Source organism: Sturnus vulgaris, chromosome 2, assembly GCF_052056855.1.
Source record: "Sturnus vulgaris isolate bStuVul1 chromosome 2, bStuVul1.hap1, whole genome shotgun sequence".
Classification (NCBI taxonomy): Eukaryota; Metazoa; Chordata; class Aves; order Passeriformes; family Sturnidae; genus Sturnus; species Sturnus vulgaris.
This window is the reverse complement of record NC_142244.1, coordinates 60,795,887-60,822,601: the sequence shown is the minus strand read 5'-3', so window position 1 is coordinate 60,822,601 and position 26,715 is coordinate 60,795,887. Positions and strand designations below refer to the sequence as shown.

The window sequence follows — 26,715 nt, the reverse complement described above, 5'->3', positions numbered from 1 at the left end:
CATGTGAGAGCAGGAGCGAGTGGATGGGAAAGATTTCCAAGCCTCCCCTTCTGATTCAGATACTTGAGCACACATTGAAAATACAGCCCTTTTCACCCTTTTCTCCTGCAAAGTGCGTGGGAGGTGAACACAGGTCCTGGTTTATCGATTGATTGGCGTTTTTGTAAAGAATAAGATCTCCTCGTGGAATAGCCATGCCTTTGCGGGGAGGGGGAGGTGGGGGGAAAGGTCTGCTCTCCTTCCCTGCTCGATCTAATCCTAATTAAAAATAAATTACATGCTGTATGGAACTTGAAATGGCAAAGATAATCCTGTTACACACGAGGGGCCGCCCCGCTGCCCACTGCCCGCTCCCGACCAGCGGCCCCGTTCCCAGGCAGCCCGGTCCCAGTCTCTAACACCTCGGACCTCAGGCCGGTGCGGACTCCGGCCGGCTCTGAGCGGCCCGGCCCGAACCCTCCCCGCCTGCGGAGCTCCCGCGGGCAGGAGAAAAGAGCTCCGTGGAGGTTTGTTCGTATGGAAACCGCGCGTTCAGGGAGCTTTTGTTGGCGGCGGAGCGTGCCCCCCTCCCCGCGCCCCCGCAGCCAGGGCCGAGGCGCGATTTAAATCCCATTTCCATAAGCCGGCGCTGCGGGCAGCCCGCCGCCCCCCGCTCGCGTGCCGCCCCGCGCAGCGCCCCGCGCGCCCCCGCACGCCGCCCGGCATGGAGACCCCGGGATGCTGCAGCGCTCCCTGTGCCCAGCCCAGCGCTTCTATCCCGGGTCTCCAAAGGAAACCGGAGAGGGGTTGGACTGCACAGCGTTCTGTTTGTCACCACCTTCCTTTACAATGCATCTCTTGGGCTCCCTGAGACATGGGGAGAGGAGAGGAGAGGAGAGGAGAGGAGAGGAGAGGAGAGGAGAGGAGAGGAGAGGAGAGGAGAGGAGAGGAGAGGAGAGGAGAGGAGAGGAGAGGAGAGGAGAGGAGAGGAGAGGAGAGGAGAGGAGAGGAGAGGAGAGGAGAGGAGAGGAGAGGAGAGGCATGAGGTTTCCCGGAGAAGCAGTTGCCCCTCAGGACTCCCATCTTCCTCCTATCAGGTCTTCTCTCCGTGGGCTTAGGCCGGCAGCCGCCCTCCCCACTGCTGTTGAGGTGCTGCGGGGCTGGGAGGCTGCAGCGGGCTCCGCGCAGGGCCTCGGTGCCTTGCGGGGCAGATGGTTTCGTTCCCCCCGGTTCGTGCCAGGTTTCAGCCTCATGCTGTTATTTTGTTCTTCTGGAACGAGACTGGTGTTGCTTCCCAGAGAGGCCCTATTAGGACAAAAAGAAAATCCTGTGAATAGGCGTAACAGGGCACCAGGAGGGATAGGTCTTAAATGTATTTTAATATGAGCAGGGCATTGTGTGTAATTCAGCGCTCATCATCGTTTAGTCAAAGAGTTATGGCAGTGATTGGGAATGAATAGAGGGACATAATGGATACATGTGGCGTTTGCTCATTATATTCAACTTAGTCCAACTCCTCTGTGGAAACTGTTCAACTTTCTCTCCCTTTAGCCTGTCATAGTGAAATAATACAGACATTGGTTCCTCGAATGGGATAGCCTGCCATGCTATTATATTTCTACAGCTAACGAGGGCTTCATAAGCCTTTGATACAGCCTGATCTTTGAAACCTTTCCAAATCTCCTCAAGCTTATGCTAAATCCTATTTGGAACTTTTTTTTTCTCTTTTTTTCCTCCTCGCCTGCTAGTGCCCCAGGCTTAAGAAACCCGGGCGGTGACATGCATACTAAAGCATGCGGGGACACCTCCTGAAAGGCGACTTACGGCGCTGATCACAGGCTCTCACGCGAGTGACACACCACTCCGGGCGCAGCTGAATGCCGCCCCGCCGCCCCCCCGCACCCCGCTAGTGCGCGCCCCCGCCCGCGACCGCTCGGCACGCCGCGACACAGCGCGACATGCCACGACACGGCGCGACATGCTTCGGCACGGCATGCCGCGGCATCCCGAGACACGGCACCTGTCCCGACTTGTCGGCAGGATTAACAAACCCCACCGCGCATCGCACTCCGCGCTCTCCGCGCCAGCTCCGCTGCCGCGCCTCTGGAGAGAGGGAAGAGCGGGAGGAAAGGAGTGGGGTAAAAAAGAAATAAATAAATAGGAGGAAAGAAATAGCTACGGTGCGGGGGAAGAGGGTGGGGGGGGAAGAAAAAAAGAAAAGCAAGCCCCCAGACCCCGCAGAGTTAAAGAAAACAAAGGCGAGCGCCCCGCGACCCCGCTCCCGGCCCGGCCCGGGGAGCGCCGGGGGCCGCCCGCCGCCCGAGCCGCGCCGCCTCCCATTGGCTCCGCCGCCCGCTCATTTGCATAGCGCCGTCTATGAAAGGCGCGCGGCGGCGCGGGGGGCGCAGACGGCCGCAGAGCCATCCCGGTGCTTTTGGCCGGTCCCGCGCACAGCCCGCCCGCTCCGCGCCGTCGGGCTCAGCCCCCGCCGCTGCCATGAGCTCCCTGCGGCTGCTGGCCGCCGCCTGCCTGCTGGCCCTGTCCCGCTGCAAGACGGTGAGGTATCGCACAGACGAGGAGGGCGCGCCGGGCACGGTGATCGGTACTCTGGCAGACGAGATGCCGGTGAAGGCGCCGGGGGAGATGAGCTTTCGCCTGATGCGGCAGTTCAGCAACAGTTCGCTGGTGCGGGTGCGGGAGGAGGACGGGCAGCTGAGCATCGGTGAAGCGGGGCTGGACCGGGAGCGGCTGTGCGGCCAAGCCCCCCAGTGTGTCCTGGCCTTCGACGTGGTGAGCTGCTGGCGGGAGCGCTACCGCCTGGTGCACGTGGAGCTGGAGGTGCGTGACATCAATGACAATGCACCGCGCTTCCCCCATGCCCAGATGGCGCTAGAGGTGTCGGAGAGTGCTGCACCCGGCACTCGCCTCCCGCTGGAGGTGGCTGTGGATGAGGACGTGGGCTCCAACTCCATCCAGAGTTTCCAGGTCTCCCTCAACAGCCACTTCGGTGTGGAGGCACAGACACGGGCAGATGGGGCACGCTGTGCCGACCTGGTGCTGCTCCAGGAACTGGACCGCGAGCGCCAGCCTTCCTACACTCTGGAGCTGGTGGCCAAGGATGGTGGCAGTCCAGCACGCTCAGGCACAGCCACCGTGCATGTCCGTGTCCTCGACGCCAATGACAACAGCCCAACCTTTGCCCAGAGCTCAGTCACGGTGGAGTTGCCCGAGGATGCACCGCCCGGCTCCCTGCTGCTTGATCTGGATGCTGCTGACCCTGACGAGGGCCCCAATGGTGAGGTGGTCTATGCCTTCAGCAGCCAGGTGCCCCCTGAGGCACGGCGGCTCTTCCGCCTCGACCCGCGCTCCGGCCACCTCACACTGGAGGCCGCCGTGGACTACGAGCGCACCCGCACCTACGAGCTGGACGTGCGTGCCCAGGACCGCGGTGCCAGCCCCCGTGCTGCCACCTGCACCGTCGTCGTGCGCCTCACCGACGTCAACGACAACGCTCCGCGCATCAGCATCAGTGCCCTCCGTGGTGCTGCCAGTGCTGCTGGCGTGGCCTACGTCAGCGAGGCGGCAGCCACTGAGAGCTTCGTGGCCCTTGTCAGCGCCACGGACCGTGACTCAGGTGCCAACGGGCAGGTGCGCTGCAGCCTCCGTGGCCACGACCACTTTGCCCTGCAGCGAGCCTACGAGGACAGCTACATGATCGTCACCACGGCAGCGCTGGACCGTGAGCGCATCCCTGAGTACAACCTCACCGTGGTGGCTGAGGACCTGGGCTCGCCACCCTTCAAGACCGTCCGCCAGTACACGGTGCGGGTGAGCGATGAGAACGACAATGCACCGCTGTTCGCCAAGCCCCTCTACGAGGTGGCTGTACCAGAGAACAACCCCCCGGGTGCCTATATCACCACAGTGGTGGCTCGTGACCCTGATCTTGGCCACAATGGTAAGGTCACCTACCGGCTCCTGGAGACTCAGGTCATGGGGGCCCCCATCTCCACCTACGTCTCGGTGGATCCCGCCACCGGGGCCATCTATGCCCTCAGGACATTCAACTACGAGATCCTCAAGCAGTTGGACCTGAGGATCCAGGCCACTGATGGTGGCTCCCCGCAGCTCTCCAGCAGCACCGTTGTCAAAGTGAGAATGGTGGACCAGAATGACAACCCTCCTGTCATCATCCACCCAGTGCTCACCAATGGGACTGTAGAAATCGGTGTATCCAGCAAGACCTCCCGTGATTCCCTGGTGGCCCAAATCAAAGCTCGAGATGCAGATGATGGGGCCAATGCCGAGCTCACCTTTGCCTTCCTGGAAGAGTCCCAGCAGGACCTTTTCACCATCAACCCAAGTACTGGGGACATTGTGCTGAAGGGTGACCTCTCTGAAGAGCTGGGACAGCTATTCAAGGTCGTCCTCACTGTAACAGACAATGGCAGACCTCCCCTGGCCACAACTGCCACAGTCAACTTCCTGGTGACTGCCACTGCTCCGTCCAGTATCCAAGACATAACCAAGCCCAGCTCCTGGGAGGGAAAGGCTTTGCAGTGGGACATCCCTCTGATCGTAATCGTTGTCCTGGCAGGCAGCTGCACCCTCCTCCTGGTGGCTATAATCACCATCGCCACCACCTGCAACAGGCGCAAGAAAGGGAACAACATCAAAAACAACACTGCCTTGAAGGACCAAATAGACATCTCCCACCTGGAGAAGGGCCATCAGGAGGAGGGCAGCCAGAGGGGGAACATGTTTGAGGTACGAACCTTTCCCAGCAAAACCCCTTTCACCAGCCCCGACCCCTCTCCAGCTGCTGAAGAGATCTCCACCACTGAGAGCGGCAGCGACAGCACTTGCCTCTACGAGGGTCAGAAGAGGCTGAGGGGACAGAGTGGGGAGGTAAGGTCCCATCACAGGGAAGTGGGGCATGTCTTGGAGGATGTGAATTGCAGAGGTGCAGTTAATGTTGGTTTACCTTTCGTTGCTCCCCTCTCTCATGTCTCCTCTGATTTTTTTTTTTTCTCCCCACCAGCAGGGTTTTGCTGCCACTCCGAGCTACAGCAAGGAGCCTGCTCCCCCCGTGGCCATTTGGAAGGGACACTCCTTCAACACCATCTCCGGCCGGGAGGCAGAGAAGTTCAGTGGCAAAGACAGTGGCAAAGGTGACAGTGATTTTAACGACAGCGACTCAGATATCAGCGGAGATGCCCTGAAGAAAGATCTCATCACACACATGCAGAACGGTAAGGGCTCTGCCCCTGCTCCCCACTGGACCTCAGACAGAAAGATGGGTGGGTGGGGAGGTGCATGAAGGGACCCATCCGTGGGGCACAGTGATCAAGTGGGGCAGCTGGAAGGGGAAGCCAGACACTGCATGCCTCAAACTGCCCGTCTCCTTGTAGCAGGCTGTTAGATGTTGGTTCCTCTCTGTGCTGAGAGCCCAGCACAAACTAGCATATGCTGGAAGTGCTGTAGGATTGGATTTTCTTCCCAGGAAAAGGTTCCCTTTAAGTTAGAATTGCAAAGGAATATCCATAACAAAACAACATTACCTAACCAAGCATGGGTTTTTGTTGTGCTGCAAAGCATCACCTCCCCACTCCTACTGTCAGTGCAGTGAATCATCCTGTGACTGGGAACTCTGAGGATTGTGAACGGTGTGGATCTATTCCTGCAGTAACGACAGGTTTTCTCTTTCCCTATCTCTCTCTAGGTCTGTGGGCGTGCACAGCTGAATGCAAGATCCTGGGGCACTCCGACCGCTGCTGGAGCCCCTCCTGTGGCCGAGCCAACCCTCACCCCTCTCCACATCCTTCAGCACCCCTCTCCACCTTCTGCAAGAGCACATCCTTGCCCAGGGATCCCCTTCGCAGGGACAACTTTTATCAAGCCCAGCTGCCCAAAACAGTCGGGCTCCAGAGTGTCTATGAGAAGGTGCTGCACAGGGACTTTGACCGGACGATCACGCTCCTCTCCCCGCCGCGCCCCGCACGGCTCCCCGACCTCCAGGAGATCGGGGTGCCCCTCTTCCCAGCCCCCTCGACTAGATACCTGGGCCCCCAGACTGAGACGACTGAGAAGGCGTAGCCCAGCGTGCTCCCCCTCGAGTGCACCCCTCCCTGCGCACACAACTAGGTCACTCCCGAGAGCCTTTAAGTTATTGACCAGATCCAGTGTCGTATGTGTAAATATGCAAGATGTGCCTTAAAAATGAAGTCGTTTGGGAAAGATTTCCAATCAGATCAGTACTGTTTGATATTTGCAAACAAAAAAAATTGTTTGTAGTTAATGTAATTTTTATGAAATGTGCAGTATTTAAATTTCTTTTCATGTTTTCTACATTGGGGTTTTTTCTTTTGCTTTTGGTTTACCCATGGCCTGCCATTTTTTGTAGTGTTTTTAACCTGTACATTGTGTAATGTAATGTTTGTACATAATGAAAATTTGTTATATTTTTATATAATAAATACTTTAAAATGGGAATTCTTGCCAAAGGAGCTGTCTGAAAGACACAGTAATAACAATAATAATATCCTGAATATGTATAATCTTGTAAGGGAAATTCCTCTTTCACGGTGTAATAATAACCTAAGCAACCCAGTGTACTGAGAAGTTTGCCTTGCCAAATGTGACTTGTAATTCTTGAGTCTGTGGTCAACTTAAGTGTTATTTAATTGCCTTTGGTTCCTGTAATCTGTATCACTGATAAACACTAATAAAGGTTTTGTGATGTTCAGAGGGTTCTGTTCATGGATTTCGTGCTTCAGGGCATAGAGGTCTTCACAGGTCAACAAAAATATTTTGTGCTGGGAAATGCAGTGGGAAGGAGCTACTTTTAGTCTTGCCCATCCTTGGTCTCTGGCAATACCTCTGGAGGTTTAGCTCTAAAGCTTGTAATGCTGGGTGGGAGGGAGGCTTGGGTAACAGAGCCAGCCTTTGCTTGTCGCTGCCTGGTCTGAGCTTTTCCAGCTCGATCCTTCACGGGCGGGGAGTGGTGTAATTTTAGGGAAGCAAGTGAAGCTCCGTTCATCGGAGGAAATGTTCGTGCTGTGCCGATGTCTTTGCCTCAGCAGCCACCCGAGCACCTCGCTTCCTGTTCTGGCTGAGACGTTGAGTCAGGCTCTACGGTGTGTGCTCGAATGTTCACCCCTTGTTAAAGCAGCTTTACTAAAGGACAGTAGCTTGTGTCTGTGTACATATATTTATACCTCAAGGGAAAGGTGTATAAATCAGGAATTAAAAATGTTGATTATATTGACATTTTCTATGATATATATTTCTTGCCTCCCTGAAATGACTATGCTGGCAAAAAAAATCATACAGAGCTTTGAAATTCCTTCCTATGGGGGTTTCAAGCTAAAAGCAGATCTCAAATCCTTCTGCTGACATCAGGTATAGAACAGCATTTAATCAAACAAACTGAAGTATGAATGTTTCTTCCTGTGTTCAAAAAAATGTTTACACCAGAAGTAATGCTTCAACTGAAGTTTTAATATTTGATTGAAGTTTTGCAAAAGGGAGAACTGCTCCTTATGTGGACTATATAATTTTGCATTTTGTTCAAATCCATAATCCAAAAATCTGTACATGGCAAAGCTTTGGGGTTTTATCATGAATTCTTTAACTATTTATCTAATTAATATGGTACATATATATAGAATATGACTCACCAAGGAAATATAAAACCTTCTTAGATATAAACAAGGCTCTATTTGGCTTTGTGTCTCAAAATAGAAGTAGAAAATATTATCTCACCTGTATGTCCCTTAACCAAAAAAAATCCCCTTTCTCCTCCAACTTCCAGCTTTCTCAAGCCCATGTAGCAAGAGTGGCAGAATCCAATCAAGTTTTTATGCACACGGGGTCTGAGTTTTTACTGGGGCTTCATAAAAGCCAAGGTGTGAATATTTGTGGTAGGCAAAGAGTTTCAGAGATTGTACTTGAAGGGAATTTAAATCAGGCTGATGCAAGAGTTAATTGGGAAGCTATGTTAGTGATATATCTCCTATGGTCAGGAAAACAGGTGAGCATTTCTGGTGATTCCTCTAAAGTCTGGTAGTAAAAATCATGATGCATCTAATGAACTTAGAGGGTCATTTTGGTTAAATTTAGAGTTAAGTTGTGGCTGAAGGACGGGTGCTGAGAAGGAAAGCTGGTAGCCTCCCTTCTGGCTAAACACCAGTGATGCAGAGCAGCAATGCCTGCATGGGAAGTAATTAGTCATAGCTGAACTCAGGGAAGGAAAGGCTCTCTGTCAAAAAAAGCAGGGCTATCTGATAAGCTGGTTCTTCCTCATCTAGTTCAAAAGCCCGGGTTACATACCCCAACACCTTCATACAGGTCCCTAGGCTCCCCTGGAAGGGCCAACAGGAGGTAGTCACAGATGAAGGAGAGTTCATTTCACTGGGTTTTGGCATCAAATTCGTGCTGTTTCCTGCAACAGAGCTTGTGCCCTTCTGTAAGTGGATTGATGCTCCTCACTGCCTGATCAGGAATTTGGGCCACCCCAATGCAAGGTAACCTTGAAAAGGCAGGAAAATAAAGTCACCTCTTCCTGTTCCCAAAACAGCTTTCAGCAGCAAGCAACTACAGTCTCTCTGGGATATGGGACTCATGTGTTCTAGCATCCCACATGCTGTAAAATGATTTTTACCACTTAGTATTTAAATCTGAGCCCGTCATTTCACAGGGACTCTCTGGTTAGTGGAAAGATACAGACTTCTGAGAGCATCTCATCTTGACCTGGCCGGGCAATGGAGACTGTTCAGGTGCATCACTGAAGCTCCTGATCTCCCCTTTTCTTGTAAGGGCAAGGGGCAGCAGTCTAGACTCCTAGATGCCTAAAATTAGGTGAGAGAAGTCTCCAAGCTCCATCAGATAAGAGCGCACACCACCCAAAGTGCAGCTGAGTGCAGAGGAGAGCCCAAGGCTTAGCTCCTGGGCTAAGTCCCTTGGATCAAACATTTGCTCCATTGATGTTATTTCGCTGTGTATGCCCTAGTTTTTTTCTTTTAGTTTTTGATTATCATAACTGAGAATTTTGCTAACATACTTCAGAAATTAATGCAGCAGTCCTATCAGTTAAATTCCATTTATTTGCCAAGAATGATGTGACATCAGCCCTATGTTGCATGATGAGACTATGACCACAGAACCTCTTGCTCACAAAGATCTACCTTCTCCTGTCTGCTTTTCCCTGGCTCAGAGGGCAGAGGTGAGGACGGGGTGCCAAGACACAGGACTGGAGACAGCACTCCTCCACTGAGCCACCATTAATTCTGTGGCCCAAACTGGCTACAGTAGCAGGACATCACAAAAGCACTTGAGTCTGCTCCTGCTGGAATCTCTGGTAGTCGCCTACAATCCAGCCAAGCCTCCTTGACACCCTCTACAGTCAGGAGACCCCTCCACAGGGGAGAAACAGACACATTTACATGAAACATAGCAGTGGATAATACCCCACAGGCCCTTTTCCAGGTGTACCTTCACAGCCATTAAGGCATAACTGCAGTATGTCTCCTGAGTGCCCCAATGATGTTCTGGGACTGTGGGCTTGCATCTGACACCCTAGCGACCTTGTGCAGGCCTCCAAATCTGTTTTAACTCTCAATAATTTAAATTAGTTTTCCCACAGTCAAGTCTGTTTCATCCATGACAGTAATTGGTAGGTGATCTCTCTGTATCTATCAACCCATGAGCTTTTTTACATCTGATTTTCCACCTACTCAGGACAGGGAGTGAGTGAGAAATGGGCAGAGAGGTCTGACTGCTGACCAAGATCTACCCACCACACACACCAAGGAGACGAGATCCCAGGGATGCCTTTTCTGGTGCTTCAGCCAAAAAAATTAGTCACATTCCCACTGACCCACTCTTCTGTCTTGTGCCAGTTTAATGCCTTCAAGGATGCTTTATGTATCGAGATGTGTGATGGAGTCAAACATCACTGAGGTGCCTGATTCTGGTTCCTGCAGTGCATACTATAGGTGCAGGACTCCTCCTAAAACAGGGTGGCAGCACTCACACTTTTAAGTGGACGTGGCTGGGACCTCTGGGGTGGGGGCTTAATCCTGTGTCCTAAATACGTGCAAGACGTGTTGAAAATGTGTGAGAAAATGCTGGACCAGGTCCTGAAGGCAGAGAGACATCAGGTGGGGTTTAGATGAAAATTCAGAAAGATGTGACTTCTGTGGCCAATGTGTAGGGTCTACATGAATGACAGGCATCTGCACTCCTGTGGCAGACAAAAAGGGCTGGTCAGGGGGGTCTAGGAGGGCTGACATCTCACAGTAGGCACCTGCATTCTCTTTTCACAGTTGCTCTCTAGCCTCTCATAACTGTGTTGACTGCCTCACGGTTGTATATGACAGCAGACTAAGCACCTGCCCTAAACACAGGCACAGACCTTGTGGATACAGAAATTCAGGTGAGTGCACTGTCACCTAAGGGGATGGTCCATCCTCTCCCGCTCCAGCTTCATTTTCCCCTGACTCCTTTGGCAGCACCACCCAAGAAAGTTATCTGCTCATGGACAGATGTACCAAAGTAACAAAATCAGGTAGATTGCTCCACATTTAGCTCATCCAGATGTCAAGCAAATGTTAGGAAGGAGGCAGAGAGAGAAGAGGGCCCCAGGGCCTGGAAAGAAGATAGGACTGTGTTTTTGAGCAGCAGCCAACAAGTAGATCAGCCTACGTGTAACGTAAAACCTCTGGAGGTTTCTAATCGATTTCAAGGTTGGTCAAGGAGAAAACATTGCCTTGTGGATAATTTGAAGGCTTAGCATCACTAGTGGTAATGCCCACTGACTCTTCAACTGTCACCTAAGCCCAAATTTAGCTTGAAGAATGCAGACTAGTAACTGAAGAGAAGTATTATTTCCCGCTGTATACACCAAGGTCTTCAAGTATTCCTTATTTAAATGGATGGTTAGGAGAAGCTCCCTCCCTGGAGTTGGGTTTCCCCCTCAGCTCTGATACAGATCCCTCCACACACAAAGCTGATTTCACACTCATGCCCGTGGAAAGGAAGCAGATGGCCACCAAGTCGAGAAAAGCAATTACTTAGCCTCGGTGTGAGAAGCTAGTGGGTTCATTCAGTTGATAATTATTAATTATTTTTGAGTGGGCATTAGAATCCTCAGGGTCACAGGAATGAGCACTGAGCCTGCAGCAGGCAAACCCCAACTGCCTGTCAGCTCCTGCTGCATTGGATGGCTGGCTGCTGTGCCTAGAGGGTACTTTTTGAGTAAGGAGGATGCACCAGCCCCACATCTGAGGTAAGGAAGCCATCCTGTGTGGTGATATAGTCAAATGCTGCTAAAGAATGCAGAGGTACTTGTGGCAACTTCATCTTTCAGATCTGAAAACTGTTCCAAGTTGTGAACCTTTGCCTTAACTGTCATCAGAGGAACGTGCTGGAGCCTGCCTCCTACCCACTCACCTAAGTGGATAGCCCAATGCTGAGTGACAGGAATTACATTTGTCCCTGCAAATGTCTGCTAGGCAGCCTCATCTTTGCAGCCCAGCTCCCAGGACCTTCCATCCCCCTTGACTGATGGCTTGCAGCCTTCTGCCAGGGTGACGAGTCCTGGCCTTGTCTGGGTCGGCTCCTCTGCAGATGGTCACTGTACCCCAGCCATGTGCTTCATCCCCCCAGGATGAGGCAACTCACTGAAGAACAACCAGCCCAAAAGTCCATGCAGACAAGTTCTCCTTTTTTTCCACAGTTCATGCTCTGTGTAGAAATACTCCTTTGTGGTTAAAGCAACATAGCTTCAAGATAACTTAAATTTGCTCCTGCAAGAAGAGGGGAGTTTTGCTGGATGTCAGCAGAGGTCACAGTGATAGAGAGCTCAGAGGGACAGAGAGACATAAAAAGAAGAATAAAGGGCAACAACTTCCTACTTTCACCTGGAAAACTCTTCTCCCACTCACAGTGAGAAGACAAAAAAAGCAGGGAGTTTGGGAAGACAGGAGAGAGGGACCCACATGATGGGGGCTAAGCTGTCTAGAGGCTGCAAACACATAAAGGTTTGAGAGGATGATCCCCAGTTAAATAAGTAATTTCATTTTGTACAGAGGATCCTCAGCTTAATTCATCCTCCTTTTCCATGCAAAACATGTCACTGGGCTTGGAAGAAATTCAAGAACCTTGACTTTCCAAAAGTCCTCCAGCAGATACTAAGAGCAGGTTCAGTGGACAACTAGCTAGAGAATAGCATGAAGAGGCACCTCTGCAAATCAAAATCTTAACACTGCTTTCATCTACAAATTTCCCACCTGAATCTCTGCATGTGGGACAACAGTATACAAGTGTATTTGGGGTGTGACCCCTAAGTGAGAGCATTCCATCTCCAGCTCTATGCTGCGGCTCCTAGAAAAGAATTCACCAAGGTCTCCTCCTTCCCTAGAGTTTAATTTCACTTCTGTGTCAAAGACTTTCGTCGTCTCCTCTCTCCCTCCCTTGGTGGCTAGATCACTTAAGAAACGGGATCCATCCAGAGCTGGCAGCCTGCTGTGACCTTTGGCTGTTGGAGTAATCTGCAACAAAAAGAGACCTCAGATACTTCTGAACAGCTTGGCAGGATGTTAATTTAAACAGAGTAACACTACCTCTACCCTTTGCAAGGCCATAGCTGAGAACATTTTATGAACCTCTAGGAGGTAAAGGAGCATGTTCAAGGCTACGCCACATATCAGTGAGAGAGCTGGGAGTAAATCCAAGTGCGTTTTGTTTACATATCAGCATACAACCTGACACATGCAATGAATCCAGGACAAGACCAGATGGATGCACCAGAGACCAGTGGCATGAGAAGGTAGAAAAAATTTCTTCCAGTCACTACACTTGAAAGAGAAAGAGAGTCTTGCCTCCATCCTTTCTCATCCACACCAGCAGCAAGCCATCACTGTCCAAATCGCCTTTGTAAAAGTCCCCACGGTCCCTTGGTCCCCTGTCAGATGATAACAAAGAGGTTCAGTCTGTCGCTTCCAAATTCATGGCTCCTTTGGGCCCCAGGATGGCCGGGGTACTGCTTTGTTTTATCACCCTGGCATGACCTGGTTCTTAGCAGTTATTTATTTTTATTTATTTAACTGTGTAAATTGATTATCCATGTAACAACTTTTATCAATTATCTATGGCAAACAACTTCTCTGCAACTTAATTTGCAAAGTTCTTCCCTGACCTAGCAATATCTGGTTGCATCATATAAGAGCTTAACTTTGAAATGGCAACACATTTCATTAAAAATAACTAATAGCTGCAGGGTTTAAAGATGTAAATGTTAATTTTCTTAATGAGAAAAAAAAGGGCATGCAGACTCTACCTGTCTATATTCATTATACTGTGTCCACATGGGATGACTCACATTTGCAAAACTCAGGTTTAATTAACATGCTTATTTTTACAATGATATTTCTCATTATAATAAATTAAATGTTTAAACAGCCAGTGCAAACATTTTGATCCAAGACAAAATGCTTGCACAGTGCTAGTTTTAGCATTTAATTTATTATAATCCTTTCCATAACAAATGCCTTAGAAGCTGATTTCTTCGCTGTGAAAGGCTATTAGTATTATTTCCTCTGGTAATGTTTAATCCAAGACAATCGGAAGTGTGAGGCGCGAACGGAACGGGGCTGGAAGGGAAGATGCAGGATGCGATAGCGAGGGAACCTGTCCCGGCCGCAGCAGCGCCGGAGCCGCAGCGGGCGCCAGCCCCGCACGGAGCTGTACACGGGAACCCGCGCTGCCCCCGGCAGCCCGCACAGGAACCCAGCCAAGCTATCCACGATCCAGAGCGCCTTTGGGACCCCAGGGTCTGCCCCATCGGGGGTCCCTCTGAACGGGACCTTCCAGTCGGGCTTTGCTCTGTTCCAAAGCCCCGCTCCGACGTGTCCCGGCGGGATCGGGGGGATGCGGCGCCTGAGGCCGGGGCGCTGCCGGCGGGTCCCGCCAGGGGGCGGTGCGGGCCCGGCCCCAACGCTGGGGCCGTGTGGGGAAGCCAGCGTGCCCCGCCCGGAAAGCCGAGAGGCAGCGGGATGTGCTGAAATCGTGGTGTCTGTACGGCCGAGGAGCTCTCTGGTGACGGAGCTCCTTATTTCCCTGGGGTTGCCAGCGTGAAGCGCTGCAGGAGGCAGCCCTGGGAGCCCTGGGCTCGGCGGCTGCGTTACACTGCAGCAGGCGCCGGAGCACCGCTGCTGTGAGGGCACGATGGGGGAGCCGGGCGCGCTCAGCCCGGGCAAGAGACAGCTCCGGGGTGACCTTGTAGCACCTTCTTATAGCCCCTTACAGCCCTCCTAAAGGGGCTACAGGAGAGCTGGGGACGGACTTCTGACAAGGACGTGTAGCGTCAGCACCAGTGGGAATGGCTTTAAACCGAAAGAGGCTGGGTACAGATTATATATTTGAAGAAATGAGGACGGTGGACGGAACAGGTTGCCCATAGAGGTGGTAGATGCCCCATCCCGTGAAACAGGCCAGGTTGGATGGAGCTCTGAGCAACCTCAGGTCAAGAGGAAGGTATTCCTTCTCATGGCAGGGGAGTGGAACCAGATGATCTCTAAAGTCCCTTCTGACCCCAACCATTTTATGATTCTATGATTTCTAAAAAGCTTCTGCTGCATGGCCAGGGTCCTGGGAGCCAGCTGGGTCAGGGAATGTGTCCTGCTCCCTCGGTGTAAATTCACCAAAGGCACTATTATTCCCCAAACAGATGCCAGCTGTCTGGGCTCTGTCAACTCCCACTTGGGACTGGGATGTGAGGCCCTGTGAGAAGTAGGGAAAGCAGACCATGGCAGGGCAGAACAGGGACTCTCCTGCGGCATGGGAAGGAGCAGGGAGGATTGCTCAGCCTGGCTGGGAGCAGTGAGACAGCCTCCATCTGACTTTCCTAGGGTTTGTGCTCCCAGGAGACACCTCCTTCACCTCCTCAGGGGAAGTTTCCATCTCTGAGCTGGAACAGTGTCTGCAGAAAGAAATGGGCCAGGAGGCAAATTCCTCTTCAAGTAATCCGAGAAAAGAAGTCTTGTAAGAGCTAAAGCCAAAGCAGGGTGGTTCAATCAGGTGAGAAAAGCCCATGTGTTCAACCTCCCCAGCAGCCAGAGAAACACAAGGCACAGGGAGCTGCCTATGCTGGGGACAGGCACGCAATGACACACCGTGAGTCCCCTGGGTAAAGCCACCGGCATCCCCTGTCACCATCCCACCCTTTCACCCAGGAAAGCTCCCACCTCAGCTCGGGGTCCTGGAACCAGTGTCAAATAACCATGGCTGTACAGGGTATTTCGGTGATGCTAAAAAGTTAGTCTGCAACTCACTCCAGTCTACTTGGTAACTCAAAAGTATATAATTTGAATTCAGAAGTAAAGCCCTTTAGGGGATCTCATTACTCTGTGAAGAGCATTAGCAAAACACAAGTTGTCAATCACTTTAGCCAGCTGACAAGCTAGAAACCAGATGATGATCCAGGCTGAGCCAAATCAGCAAAGGGGAAGAAAAATCTCTCCTGAATTTACTTCCAATGAATGACCAATGACGAGTGACCAGTGACTTTTTAAAGAAATGAGCATTAAAACATTCATGGACAAATCACCAAATGTCCTCAGACCACTGAATTAAGTTTAGGGGTTACTCATTGTCTGAAAAACATCCAGCCAGAAGGCACCCATTTATTTTCCATTGCTTGCTGCCTGACAAATCTCTGGGCTCACAAAAATTCAGCAGATTTATAAGCTGATCCCACTGCTTAATTAATTGTGAAAAGCAAAAATGTGATTTGAGTAGAAGTGCGATGGTCATTACAAAAATATCCACTGACTTTGGAAAATTGAGGGCACAAAATTTTTACCTCAGAGGGCAGATTTATGTAGGCCACAAAGTGCCTTGGGTATTTCTTAGAATCCTCGAGTTTATTCATGTATTATTTCCTCCGAAATTCAGTATATTTTTTCCAGCAGGCAAGAAACTGGGGCTTCTGCGTACAAGTTTCATCTGCTCAAAATGTGAAAAAATATAGATCCCCTTAGCACATTCTGCTACAGTAGAAGCAAAGTGTAAAAGAAAAATTCCAAATATGTAGATTTAAAAATAAAAACACAGAACTCTCCTCCCTAAAAGGGATTTGAAGGGAAAAAAAATCCCTCAGCTACAGATAGGTCTAGACTTTAATTGTGGAGCTGCCTAAGAAAAATTGTTGGCCTGAGGTCATTTTAATCAGGTTGCATGTCAGCTTGCAAAATCTCCAAATTAGCTTACAGCTTGGGGAGAGAAAGATGTTTTTCTTTCCTGAAGAACACAAACAGATTGTTGTGACATGTTCTCAGTCATCATGACAGATCAGATCCCTGCTTTGTGCTGTGAGCCGGGAAAGAAGGCAGCCTCTTCTCCAGCTCCTTCAGAGATTTGGGCACCTCCCAGTTTGTCAGAGCTGGGGATGGAGTTTACAGAAATCCTTACGAAAGTGAGGTTTATATGCAAAGACTCTGATAAAAGAGGTTGACCTTAATTGGGAAGCAAGTTTATTTCACATTTTTTAACAACCTCCAGGCCTTCCTATCAGTCTGATGAAAGGGAAGTTGTGAAAAGAAACAATCTGTATTTATGCAGCAGAAACTATCATGTCCTGAGCCATGCAGAGAATGACAAGGAACCGAGTCATCCTTTTAAAAAAAGGATTAATTTGCCATTTTCTTCCCGAGGTTGTAAAAAGCAAGGATGTGGATGGATTTCAAAACAGGCTGAGTACTTTAGCTGGATTTACAGTGAGCTCTGAGCCTGTGTGAGACACTGCATTGTGGTGTGGAGTAGCTGACCGGGGTGATGGCCCTCCCAAGGTGTCCTTAGCTTATGTGTCTGATTCAGTCCCTGAGATGTAGCACATTTGGATACTCTTTTGAATTTTTTTTTATTTCTCCACGCTCAGTTTTTCATTAGCATCAGTAGATGGTTCCAATGGATCACAGGGAAAGAGAAGCAGAAGGACGGGAGCTGGGGCAGTGACTTGGTTTCATCTGGAAAGACTCCCAGAGGGAGAGGCAAGTAACAACTGGCTGGTAGTGGGACATGTCTCACCTGTTTGGCGGCCTCCAAAGGTCTGCCTCTGACCCAGAACCAGCAGTGTCTCATTCATAGGAGTGAAAGAAATGAGTGTCTCTAAATGGTGATTCCTCCAACTTCTTGCTGCTACCTTCTTCTCTTGACTAGTTCAGGCACTGTATCTAGGGAAAAGGAATCTGTCCTGGTAGTGGCCAAGGGCTCAGTACTGCCTGCAGCTGAGAAGGGCTGCAGACACAAGCCTGAGTCTTGCCTCGAGACCCTGGCGTGCCACAAACAGGTGCATGCCTGGATAGAGATGGACTTGGGACCACTTTGCCAAACCAGGAAAGGATGCCATGTGCAACAGGTGCCCGTGCATTTGTTGTGAAGGCATCATCCTGTGTAGCTGACATAGAACCATAGAATCATTTAGGTTGGAAAGACCTTTAAGATCATCACGTCCAACCCTTTACCCAGCACTGCCAAGTGCACCACTAAACCATGTCCCTAAGTGCCACATATATGTGTCTTTAAATACCTCCAGGCTGACCACTTCCCTGGGCAGCTTTTTCCATGTTTGACAACCCTTTCTGTGAAGACATTTTTCCTAATAGCCAATCTAAACCTCTCCTGGAACAGCTTGAAGCCATTTCCCCTTGTACCATTTCTTGCTACTTTGGAAAGACCATCCCCCACCTTGCTGCAATCTCCTTTCAGGGAGTTGTAGAAAGTGGTAAGGTCTTCCCTGAGCCTCCTTTTCTCCAGGCTAAACAACCACAGCTCCCTCAGACCTCCTCATAAGCCTTGTGCTCCGGACCCCACCCCAACTCTGTTGCCCTTCTCTGGACTCACTCCAGCCCCTCAATATCTTTCTTGTAGTGAGGGGCCCAGAACTGGACAAAGGATTTGAGGTGTGGCCTCATCAGTGCCAACTACTGGGGACAATCACTGCCCTGGTACTGCTGGCCACACTATTGCTGATCCAGGCCAGGATGCCATTGGCATTTTTGGCCCCCTGGGCATAGCTGGCTCATGTTCAGCTGCTCTTGACCAGCACCCCCAGGTCCTTTTCCACTGGTCAGGTTTCCAGTCACTCTGTTCCCGGCCTGTAGTGGTACCTGTTGTGACCCAAGGGCAGGACCCGGCACTTGGCCTTGCTGTACTTCATACCAGTGGTCTTGGCCCATTGATCCAGCCTGTCTAGGTCCCTCAGCAGAGCATCAGACATAAGACCCTCAGGCCTTTAAAACTGGATGGGACAAGACAGTGGGGTTGTCCCAACAGAGACAACCTTGTGTCACGAGAAGAGATTGTATTTCCCTGTTCCCCTCTCTCCTTAGCTGGCTTTGCAAAAGCCAAGAGAAGCCACAACTGTACATCTCAGGGTAGAAACTTCCAGTTTATTTCTCCCAACAGCGTCCACATTGACAGCACAAAATTTTTCATCTTCCCTGTTGTAAGAGTTTGGGGAGTTATTTTTTTGTTTTTTGGCTCCCTGCCATCAGCCCCGGTGGGACCCAGGGCAAGGCAGCACTGCCACGCAACCCAGATGTCAGCAAACCATTAATCCCAAGGGACAGACCCCTGGGGTGAGAATCCCGCTGCAACTTCTCCAATTAGACAGCTTACCTCCTGCTTTGCCTCTGCTTCAGCCATTTCAGACCGAACATATTTTATTGTTCAGACTCCTAGTTAAACGGCTGGGAAGCTCTGGATGTAAGCACATGGAGATTACTGGTTCAATAATAGAGTCAGGCACGTTGGCTTTACATCGTTTTGCTAATAAAGCTGCAAAATAAAGCTGTTGACTCTTCTTTCATCAGCATCAGCCCCATGAGGCTCTCCCATGACTCACACGGTGATTAGAGCAGAGAACTGGGAACATGGGTCTGGAGTTCAGCCCTTAATGAGCCTCCTGTTTGGTGTGTTTCACTCGGGGCTCTTGACCTCTTTGCACCTCAGCCAAATCAGCTGTAAAACTGGCTGAAGGATGGACCTCGTGGAAACCATCCACTGTGCCCTAGTTGAGCCTTGAGTCCAGATTTTGTGGATAAATACAAAATAAAAATCAAGAACAATTTGAATCTGCCGTGACCCAGCTCAAATGCCATGAGGACATCAGGCCTTGCCAGTGTAAACAGTGCTCAGTCTCTAGGGTGCCCCATTACAATGTCAGACCAAATCTAAGAGCTATCCCTGCAATTTGTGCTGCAGTGAAAGAAAGCAGTGTTGCAGCCTCCAGCACACACAAGGCAAAGTGGTGCCAGCTCCAGTATCCAGGTACATCAGCGCCTGCCGCACCAAGTAGCACTGGGAAAAACTGGGTGCCACGTGTGGTCCCACTGAGGGAAGCAAGGTCCCCCTTACTCTCTAAATCTCTGAGCTGCCAGACAACTGACATCTCTTCCCTTATCTGCAGAGGTCCCTCATGCAGAAGTTGGCATGAACCATGCTGAGGACAGTGAAGCCTTAATGCTCTCTCATACCATGTCCAAAATGTTTTCAAACTGTTCCGCAGGCTTGAGGGCACCTCTGTCAGCACCCATCGCTCAGTGCAACAGAAGGAGGTGAAAGGAGGTGCTGGCACAGCTTGTTTGCTGTGTAACACCTTCCAGATATGATGGTGATGCCTCATCCCTTCATCCTGTCTAGTACCACACACATCTACTCACATAAAACATAGTGATTTCTCTCAAAGTTAGAGCAATTGAGAGCTTTTTCCCTCTTAAGTGGGAGGTTGCAGTCAGACTTCTAGGTGGCATAGAGGAGCCAGAGCTTCCAAGCTGGCATTTAAAGGTGCAATTTAAAGGAGCAATGAAGAACAGAGAGGCACCATGCCTTGAGATTTCAGCAGAGTGAAGTCAGCTTTGCATATGCCATTTGTCACAGTGGGCTTAGCAAAACTGAGCAAAAAACTGTTTCCAGACAGAGCAAGAGCACCTGAGATCCCGTTAATCTAGTCCTGTGACGAGTCCATTTGCTCTCAAACCTGCTCTGCACCTTCTCATACAGTCCTGCATTGTGCAGCCGTGTGAAGATGAGACTCCTGAACCACAAAGCTCTTCTTGGGCATCAACAAGAATCCCAGGTGTACTTCTCTGTCTGTCTTAAAATTATTCCACCTTGCACCATGCAGACACACCCAGCCAAGCACAGGCTTGGAAAAGGCTGAGGTTGAGAAATGATTTTCAAAGCCTTATCTATACCAGGTACCTCCTCCTTATAATCCTAGCTGCCCCACAAAGTGCCCTTTAGTAACTGGTGTCTTGTAGGCGTGAAGAAGAGGTTGGAATGAAGCATGCTCTGGAGCAGGGAAGGTGGGTATTTGCACAGCATGATGGGATCAGTGCTGGTGGCTGGGTGTGAGCACAGACCTTCTTCATACAATGGCAATCTCTGTTCTGGTGTGAGGATCCTTTTGCTTAGGAGTTTCCATCCCTTGAGGAAAATATGCTAACAGGCTTTAAATAATTAAACAAATCACATTGCAGGCAAACCCAAGTTGATCTTTAAAATGCATTGTCCTCAGAAGGCACTAGAAACGCTCAGTGCTTTACACCCTCCTCAGAGCTCTTCACACATTAACTAATTCATGGCACAAGGGACCACCCAGCTGCATCTCAACCACGGAGCGAATGCTGTGCCAGTCACTTCCGCCTTTAAAACTGTGTTGCCACAGCTGGAGGCCAGGTTTCCTCAGCACCAACAAGCTGAGGCAGTGAGGCAACAAAGCTCTTTTCATCAGGCCAAGTTTGCACAGAGGAGGTTTCTCCCACAAAGCCACTTGCTGATTCCAGATGGAAGGCGGGTTTCCCTTATGGCCACAAGGTACTCTGGGGTAGCTGCAACCACCTCCGTGCAGGAAAGGGGAGTCATGTGTGGTAAGGACCACAAGTTTGGCTTTCCATGAGCAGAGGCCAGGAAATCAGCTACCTTGAGCATCTCCTCTGAGCCACCAAGGCCATGGATGGTGGAGACATTTGCAGGAGAAAGAAGACAGGAAGGCAGGGCATCTGCAAGGCAGCTCTATCTACCTAATACGATGCTACAGAACGTATTTACCTGGCTCTCTGTAAGCTAATTGTTCTTATCCCTTATCAGCCCCAAAGCTGATGGTAAGTCCTTGCTATCCTTGACACACTATGCAAGGACAGGTGAAGAGCTTGAGGCAGCAACCAGAAGGTCTGTCAGCCATGAGAAAGCCTGGCTGATGACGAGCAGGGCAAGTCCATGCCCATCCCCAGTGCTCACCAGTGTCCCCCAGGTCAGGTGTGCTGGGCATTGCCCTTGTATTCACAGGACCCCATAGAGGACAAATTGGTGGACAAAGGGCACTGCCACCCCTTCTCCAATCAGACAGCTTTCCTGTGGTGGTGTTTGCCACCTTCATCTCTCCCCCATGCCATGCATGGCCCAAAGCAGATGGGCTATAACAAGTAGAGTTTAAATTATTTGACAGTTACCCTTTTGGGATTTGGGAACACCATGGAACTGGCTTCTTGTGGTGCTGTGTGGCAAGCCCTGAGAATGTGCTGGGCATCCTGGAGGCAGCTGCAGCTGGGAGCCCCAGAGCAGCTCACAATTCCTTCTCCAAACTCACCTGGCCTCTAGGGCCACAGGCTGCCATTCCTACCTCTATCCCTCGCTCTTCCAAGCTGTCCAAAGTGAAAAATCCACAGCTTTTTCATGCTATTTCTCAAGCATTTGTTTCCCTCAGCAGTCCACACTGGACACACATGACAATCCTGCTGCCCCAGGCTTACCATAACATCTTTGAGATAGGAGATTTGGCCCCAGCCAGGCCAAAATTGTTGTTGTTGCTAGTGCTTCATTTCATAAGGAAAGTGTATCGTAGCACTGTCTGCTGGACTTTCCAGCAGGAACTCACCCCTTTACTCATCCATGTTCCAACCTAAACACGGAGGTCCTTAGAGGCAATGCAGCTCTCACAGCCTTCAGAGGGGAACAGAGGCCCTGGTGCACCTTGATGGACATGTTGCAATCTCATGGTCATTCCTGAGGGCCAGCAGACTCAACAAAAGGGTTGTGAAGACACAAAGCCCCACAGCACTAAAATTTGTCATGGCTCTTTCACTCTCCTAGGCTTAGTTTATGAAATCTGATGTGAAGGAGGGCATTTTGGAAAAAAGAAATTCAAGTAAAAAGATCTAATCTGGTGGAAGAAGTATTGTAGATTGGCTAAAAAAAACCTGATGTAAGAAGCAAAATAATAGAACAGAGAATAGGTGAATAAGGATTAAATCTGCTGGAATTAACTCCTTCAAAAGTCTCACCGAGGTGATGAAAGCCAAAAAAAATGTGTAAAATGTTGTCAGAAGGGTGAGTAAAACACACAGTTCAAGAGATTAGATTTGTAAAAACCATTCTGGTGCTGGAGATGCCTGTGGGACAATCTCATTGGAAATATTCTCTAAAGTCAAGTCATGAAATTATTAGGAGAGCAGTCCATAGATTGAAAAAGAAATATAGTTGATTCATGGGTGCTGTGCTTTTGGGTGAGGGAAAAAAAAACAAAAACCAAAAAACCTAGGCTCAGCCTTAGCCACAAAGCAAAAAGAGACTTAGCAGATTTCTCATCAAAGTGTAAAGAAGCCTCTGGGAAAGAAACAGATTGATGCTACCAAGTTGTTTAAGATAATAACTATCTCCAAAGCACAAAGCTGGGGTTGGAAGTTAAGAAAGATAGTAGCCTATGAGCAATTTGCACAGAACAGCTACAAAAGAGACCACATCGTTAAAGGTAGAAGTGAAAGCATGTAATGACAGCTAGTTATTTTATTTTATTTCTTTAATTCAAGGAAAACAGAAGGCACAGCCAGAAGCTAAATTAAGAAGAATAAGATGAAGACATATGGATAGATGGGAGCCAGCCCTGAGGAAAAACAAATCAGCCTTGAGTGTCCTGGGGTGAGGAAGAGCAAACCGTGACAGGCCATATGTCCTCACCCGACCACAGGAAAGAAGAGGGAGGATCAGGATGAGCAGCATCCTGCAACAAGCACACTTAAGGCTATCCTGGGGCCAGCTCAGCTGCACTGGCATATCCTGCTGGGGATGTGTCCCAAACAGGGCAAACAGGGATGCTCGTCTTCTCCAGAGAGTAGCATTAGAACATGGACCTTGCTGGGCTTTCCAGGGAGATTTTCACAGCCTACTAGGAAAAGCAATGGGTTTGAAATTTCATGAGTTGCTGGTCAGAGAAGGGAGGACTGTGTCAGCAGGGGAGGAGAGGAGGAGAAGCGAGCATCCCTGGAGCAGCAGAGTGTCCAGGGACACCACAGAGATGAGAGCTGTGGTGATGACAAACATACGAGGGTTTTCATCCTTTGGCCTCACTGCCAGCAAAAATCTTCAGAGTTGATCAAAATTCTTAGGCTGTCACAAGTTAAATCACTGGTTTTAGGAACAGAAGAGCTGTGGAGGTGGCTTCTGTGAGAAGCTGCCAGAAGCTTCTTCAGTGTCCAACAGAGCCGATGCCAGCCAGCTCCAAGAAGATGTGTTGCTGGCCTTGTCCAAGCCTGTCAGGGACAGCGTGCAATGAATGCACCTCTGGGGTAACAGAGTTTAGAAAGGGGAGAAAAAGCTGGCAAAACAGCAAATGGAGACAGGAGTGAGAATATGTGAGAGAAACAGCCTTGCAGACACAGAGGTCAGTGAAGGAATGGGCAGGGGTGCCCCAGAAGTAGATGGATGCCAAAAGGAGGTTGTGACCATGTTGGAAGCCCAGGCTGGAGCAGGCTCCTGGCAGCACCTGTGGCCCCATGGAGAAAGAAGCCCAGCTGGAGCAGGTTTGCTGGCAGGACCTGTGATCCCATGGGGGACCCAGCCTGTTCCCAAAGAACTGCACCTGATAAAGGGACCCAGGCTGGAGCAGTTTGTGCAGAACTGCAACCATGGGAAGTTCTCGTGTTGGAGAAGCTCATGGAGGACTGTCTCCTACGGGAGGGATCCCACACTGGAGCAGGGACAGAGTCTGAGGAGTCCTTTCGCTGGGGAGGAAGGAGCAGCAGAGACAACATGTGATGAACTGACCACAGATCCCATTACCTGTCCCCCTGCACCACAGCAGGAGAGAAGGGAGAGAAAATCGGGAGTAAGGTTGAGCCTGGAAAGAAGGATGGGGTGAGGGAAAATGTTTTTAGTATTTGGTTTAACTTCTCATCATCCTACTTTGATTTGATTGGTACTAAATGAAACTAATCTCACCCTGTCCTTATCTTGACCCATGAGCCTTTTGTTACATTTTCTCTCCCTGTCCAGCCAAGAGATGGAGCTTCGGCGGGCACCTGGCACCCAGACAGGGTCAGCCCACCACAATACCAAGGTCAACATTTTCTTTTTCTGTAGGACTTCTTTCCCTCAAGGACTTTGGTTATTATTGAAAAGACATCAAGTATGAGGAACGTGAACTGACACCATGTTATGGTGGTGTAAAGCCATGGAAAAGCAGAGCAATGAATCAGGTGCCCAGTCTCAGTAACTCTCACAAATTTTAATTCAGGCCATAATGGAGTTCAAACAACTATTTGGACCACTTAGAAAATGAAGATGAAATGCATAAAGCACCACAAGAGACTTTTAGAAAGGCACATAGCATGACCAAATTCTTCTCATTTTTAATATTTCTATTTCTTCTTCTAAACTTTTTCTTTAAACTTGAAAATAATGAGAAAATGTGCTTCCTTGAGACAAGCCAGTACTATCAGCTAAACAGCCTCACATTCATCGTAGCACTCCAAGTGCTCTGGAATGCTTTTCAGCCCAGAGGATAATAGTATTAGACGACCAGAAAGGCTGTCCTGTAAAAGACTGTTATTATGATTTCCAGTCTCAGAAGTTGGCTTAATCCAGCTGAGCACACACATGTTATTTAGAGAGAAGACTGAGCTCAGACACTACTATCACCGTCATCTTTATTGCAAATGAAGGGTTCAGCCAGTGAAAGGCAAGTCACGTTTTTTTTTTTGTCCTAAGCCCTGCAAACTGTGGCTGTTGCAATCGTCTTTGCACTCTGCAGAGAGAGTCTGGAGCTGCTGAATGTGGAGCTGTTTGCACAGATTTGCATCTGTCTAAAAACTCCTGTTTTCTCTCTTGTCACCTAATCAATCAAAAGGCAAAAGATGCACTCCCTGCACCATCTAAGGAAAATAGATCTGTGCCCACACAAAAGGCAAAGCATGAGCATAGGGGTTAACTAGAGGTTGTAAGCTGTGAACCCTGTAACAGGAGCACTTTTTTCCACTGCTTGAAATTTCATGCTGCTCTTCTTCTGTTTATGGAACAAAAGAAGAAGAGGCAGTGATGCTCTGAATTGGGAAAAAATAATCTGGGATTGTTCCCTGCATGAGAAAAATATGTTTTGAGGATTACTTAGGAAATTTGCACCTTGACTTGAGGAGGAAACTCTGCATAGCTTCTCTCCAAGGGTTTAGGCAGAACAGCTCCCTCCCAAAGGGCTCTCCCACCCACACCTCCCCAGGCGAGCAGGACCCATCTCACACTGCAGGCTGCCAAGGACCAGCAGCCAGGCACCAATTCCTGTGGGTCAGCTTGCAGCTGGCACCACTGCTTGGAATTGCTCGAATCTGCCCATGCCAAAACGTGCCAGGGTCACTGCTGCCCCATCAGTAGGGTGGGGATGAGCCTTCTGACCCTCTCTTTTTGCACCGGGGGGATATTGCATTTCACCACACAGCACTGGAGTGAAGGCTTCTCTGTGAATATCCAGCACAGATTTCCACCTATTCATTCTTGCACTGGCAGTGTCTTTGTTAACAGTCCTTGTCAGGGCAGCCTCAGCCACACTTTTGCAAGACAAAACAGCTCAGCCTCCCTCTGTCCTTCCAGTCACCTCCCTAGAAAGAAGCCAGAATCTGGGCACTCAGATTCATGCCAGGATGGGAGGGACAGCAGCTTCCTCTCCTTAATCTCAGGGAAGCAGCTCAAACAAGCTGAACCCCAGTAAGCAGAAGCTCTTCCTGGGCAAGCACTCCTTCTCTGGCACATTTTCCCATGGGAGACAAGCACAGGGACCTTAAAATAAATCTGTCTTTTTAAAGCAGTGATGCTAAATGAAGGTTTGAGATCAAAGGCTGGGATTCTCACATTTTGCCAAGATAGACATATCCATTCACGAGATTTTTGGTGTAACAAAATACTTGCTAATGAAGAGGATCATAATCTTATTATTAGCCCGAACTACCACAGTATGTCATTCAAGAGCGGGTTGGAATATGTCCTAGTTTAGGAAGTTGCACAGTGGGCTTTGGTTTTGATTTAATGAGCTGTGATTGTGTTTATTTTCAGCAGCAACTATGCCCGTTAAATTTTGGTAGAAGGTCTGATCGTTAACGACAGTAATCGACGGAAAGGATGAATTTAGGTTGAAGGGGAGGAAAATGGGAATCGTGTGTCTCTGGGATTCAGTTCCCAAGCAAGCAAACACAAGGTGGTCAGGGGAGCCTGAGCTTTCTCTGCTTTCATAGTGCTTGATGATGGGTTTTCAACTACTGGTTTAGACAGTTAAGGGGATTCAGACATGGAAAAACAAAGATTTTTGCTGTTATGGAGTGGGGCGCAGAGGAGACTCAGGCAAAGGTAATCGAAGCTGGGGGTCAGACTTTCCTTTTGTGGGATGAGCCATGATATGACAAGGTCATCAGCTGG

General features: G+C 49.6%; 1 protein-coding gene and 1 long non-coding RNA gene across 2 annotated transcripts; one reads left to right on the top strand and one right to left on the bottom strand.

The window, feature by feature from the left end:
• Positions 1-786: 786 nt before the first annotated feature.
• LOC148224817 (uncharacterized) lies at positions 787-2,273 on the bottom strand. Its single transcript, XR_015801961.1, has 2 exons — positions 2,000-2,273; positions 787-1,284 (listed from the first exon to the last, which is right to left on the bottom strand). It is a non-coding gene; the product is annotated as an uncharacterized LOC148224817 (long non-coding RNA).
• Positions 2,274-2,450: 177 nt separating this feature from the next.
• PCDH8 (protocadherin 8) lies at positions 2,451-6,724 on the top strand. The gene is made up of 3 exons (XM_014890705.2): positions 2,451-4,887; positions 5,021-5,231; positions 5,702-6,724. Exons 1-3 carry the CDS (start codon positions 2,476-2,478, stop codon positions 6,073-6,075), a joined length of 2,997 nt encoding a protein of 998 aa, XP_014746191.2. The 5' UTR covers positions 2,451-2,475; the 3' UTR covers positions 6,076-6,724.
• The last annotated feature ends 19,991 nt before the right edge of the window (positions 6,725-26,715 follow it).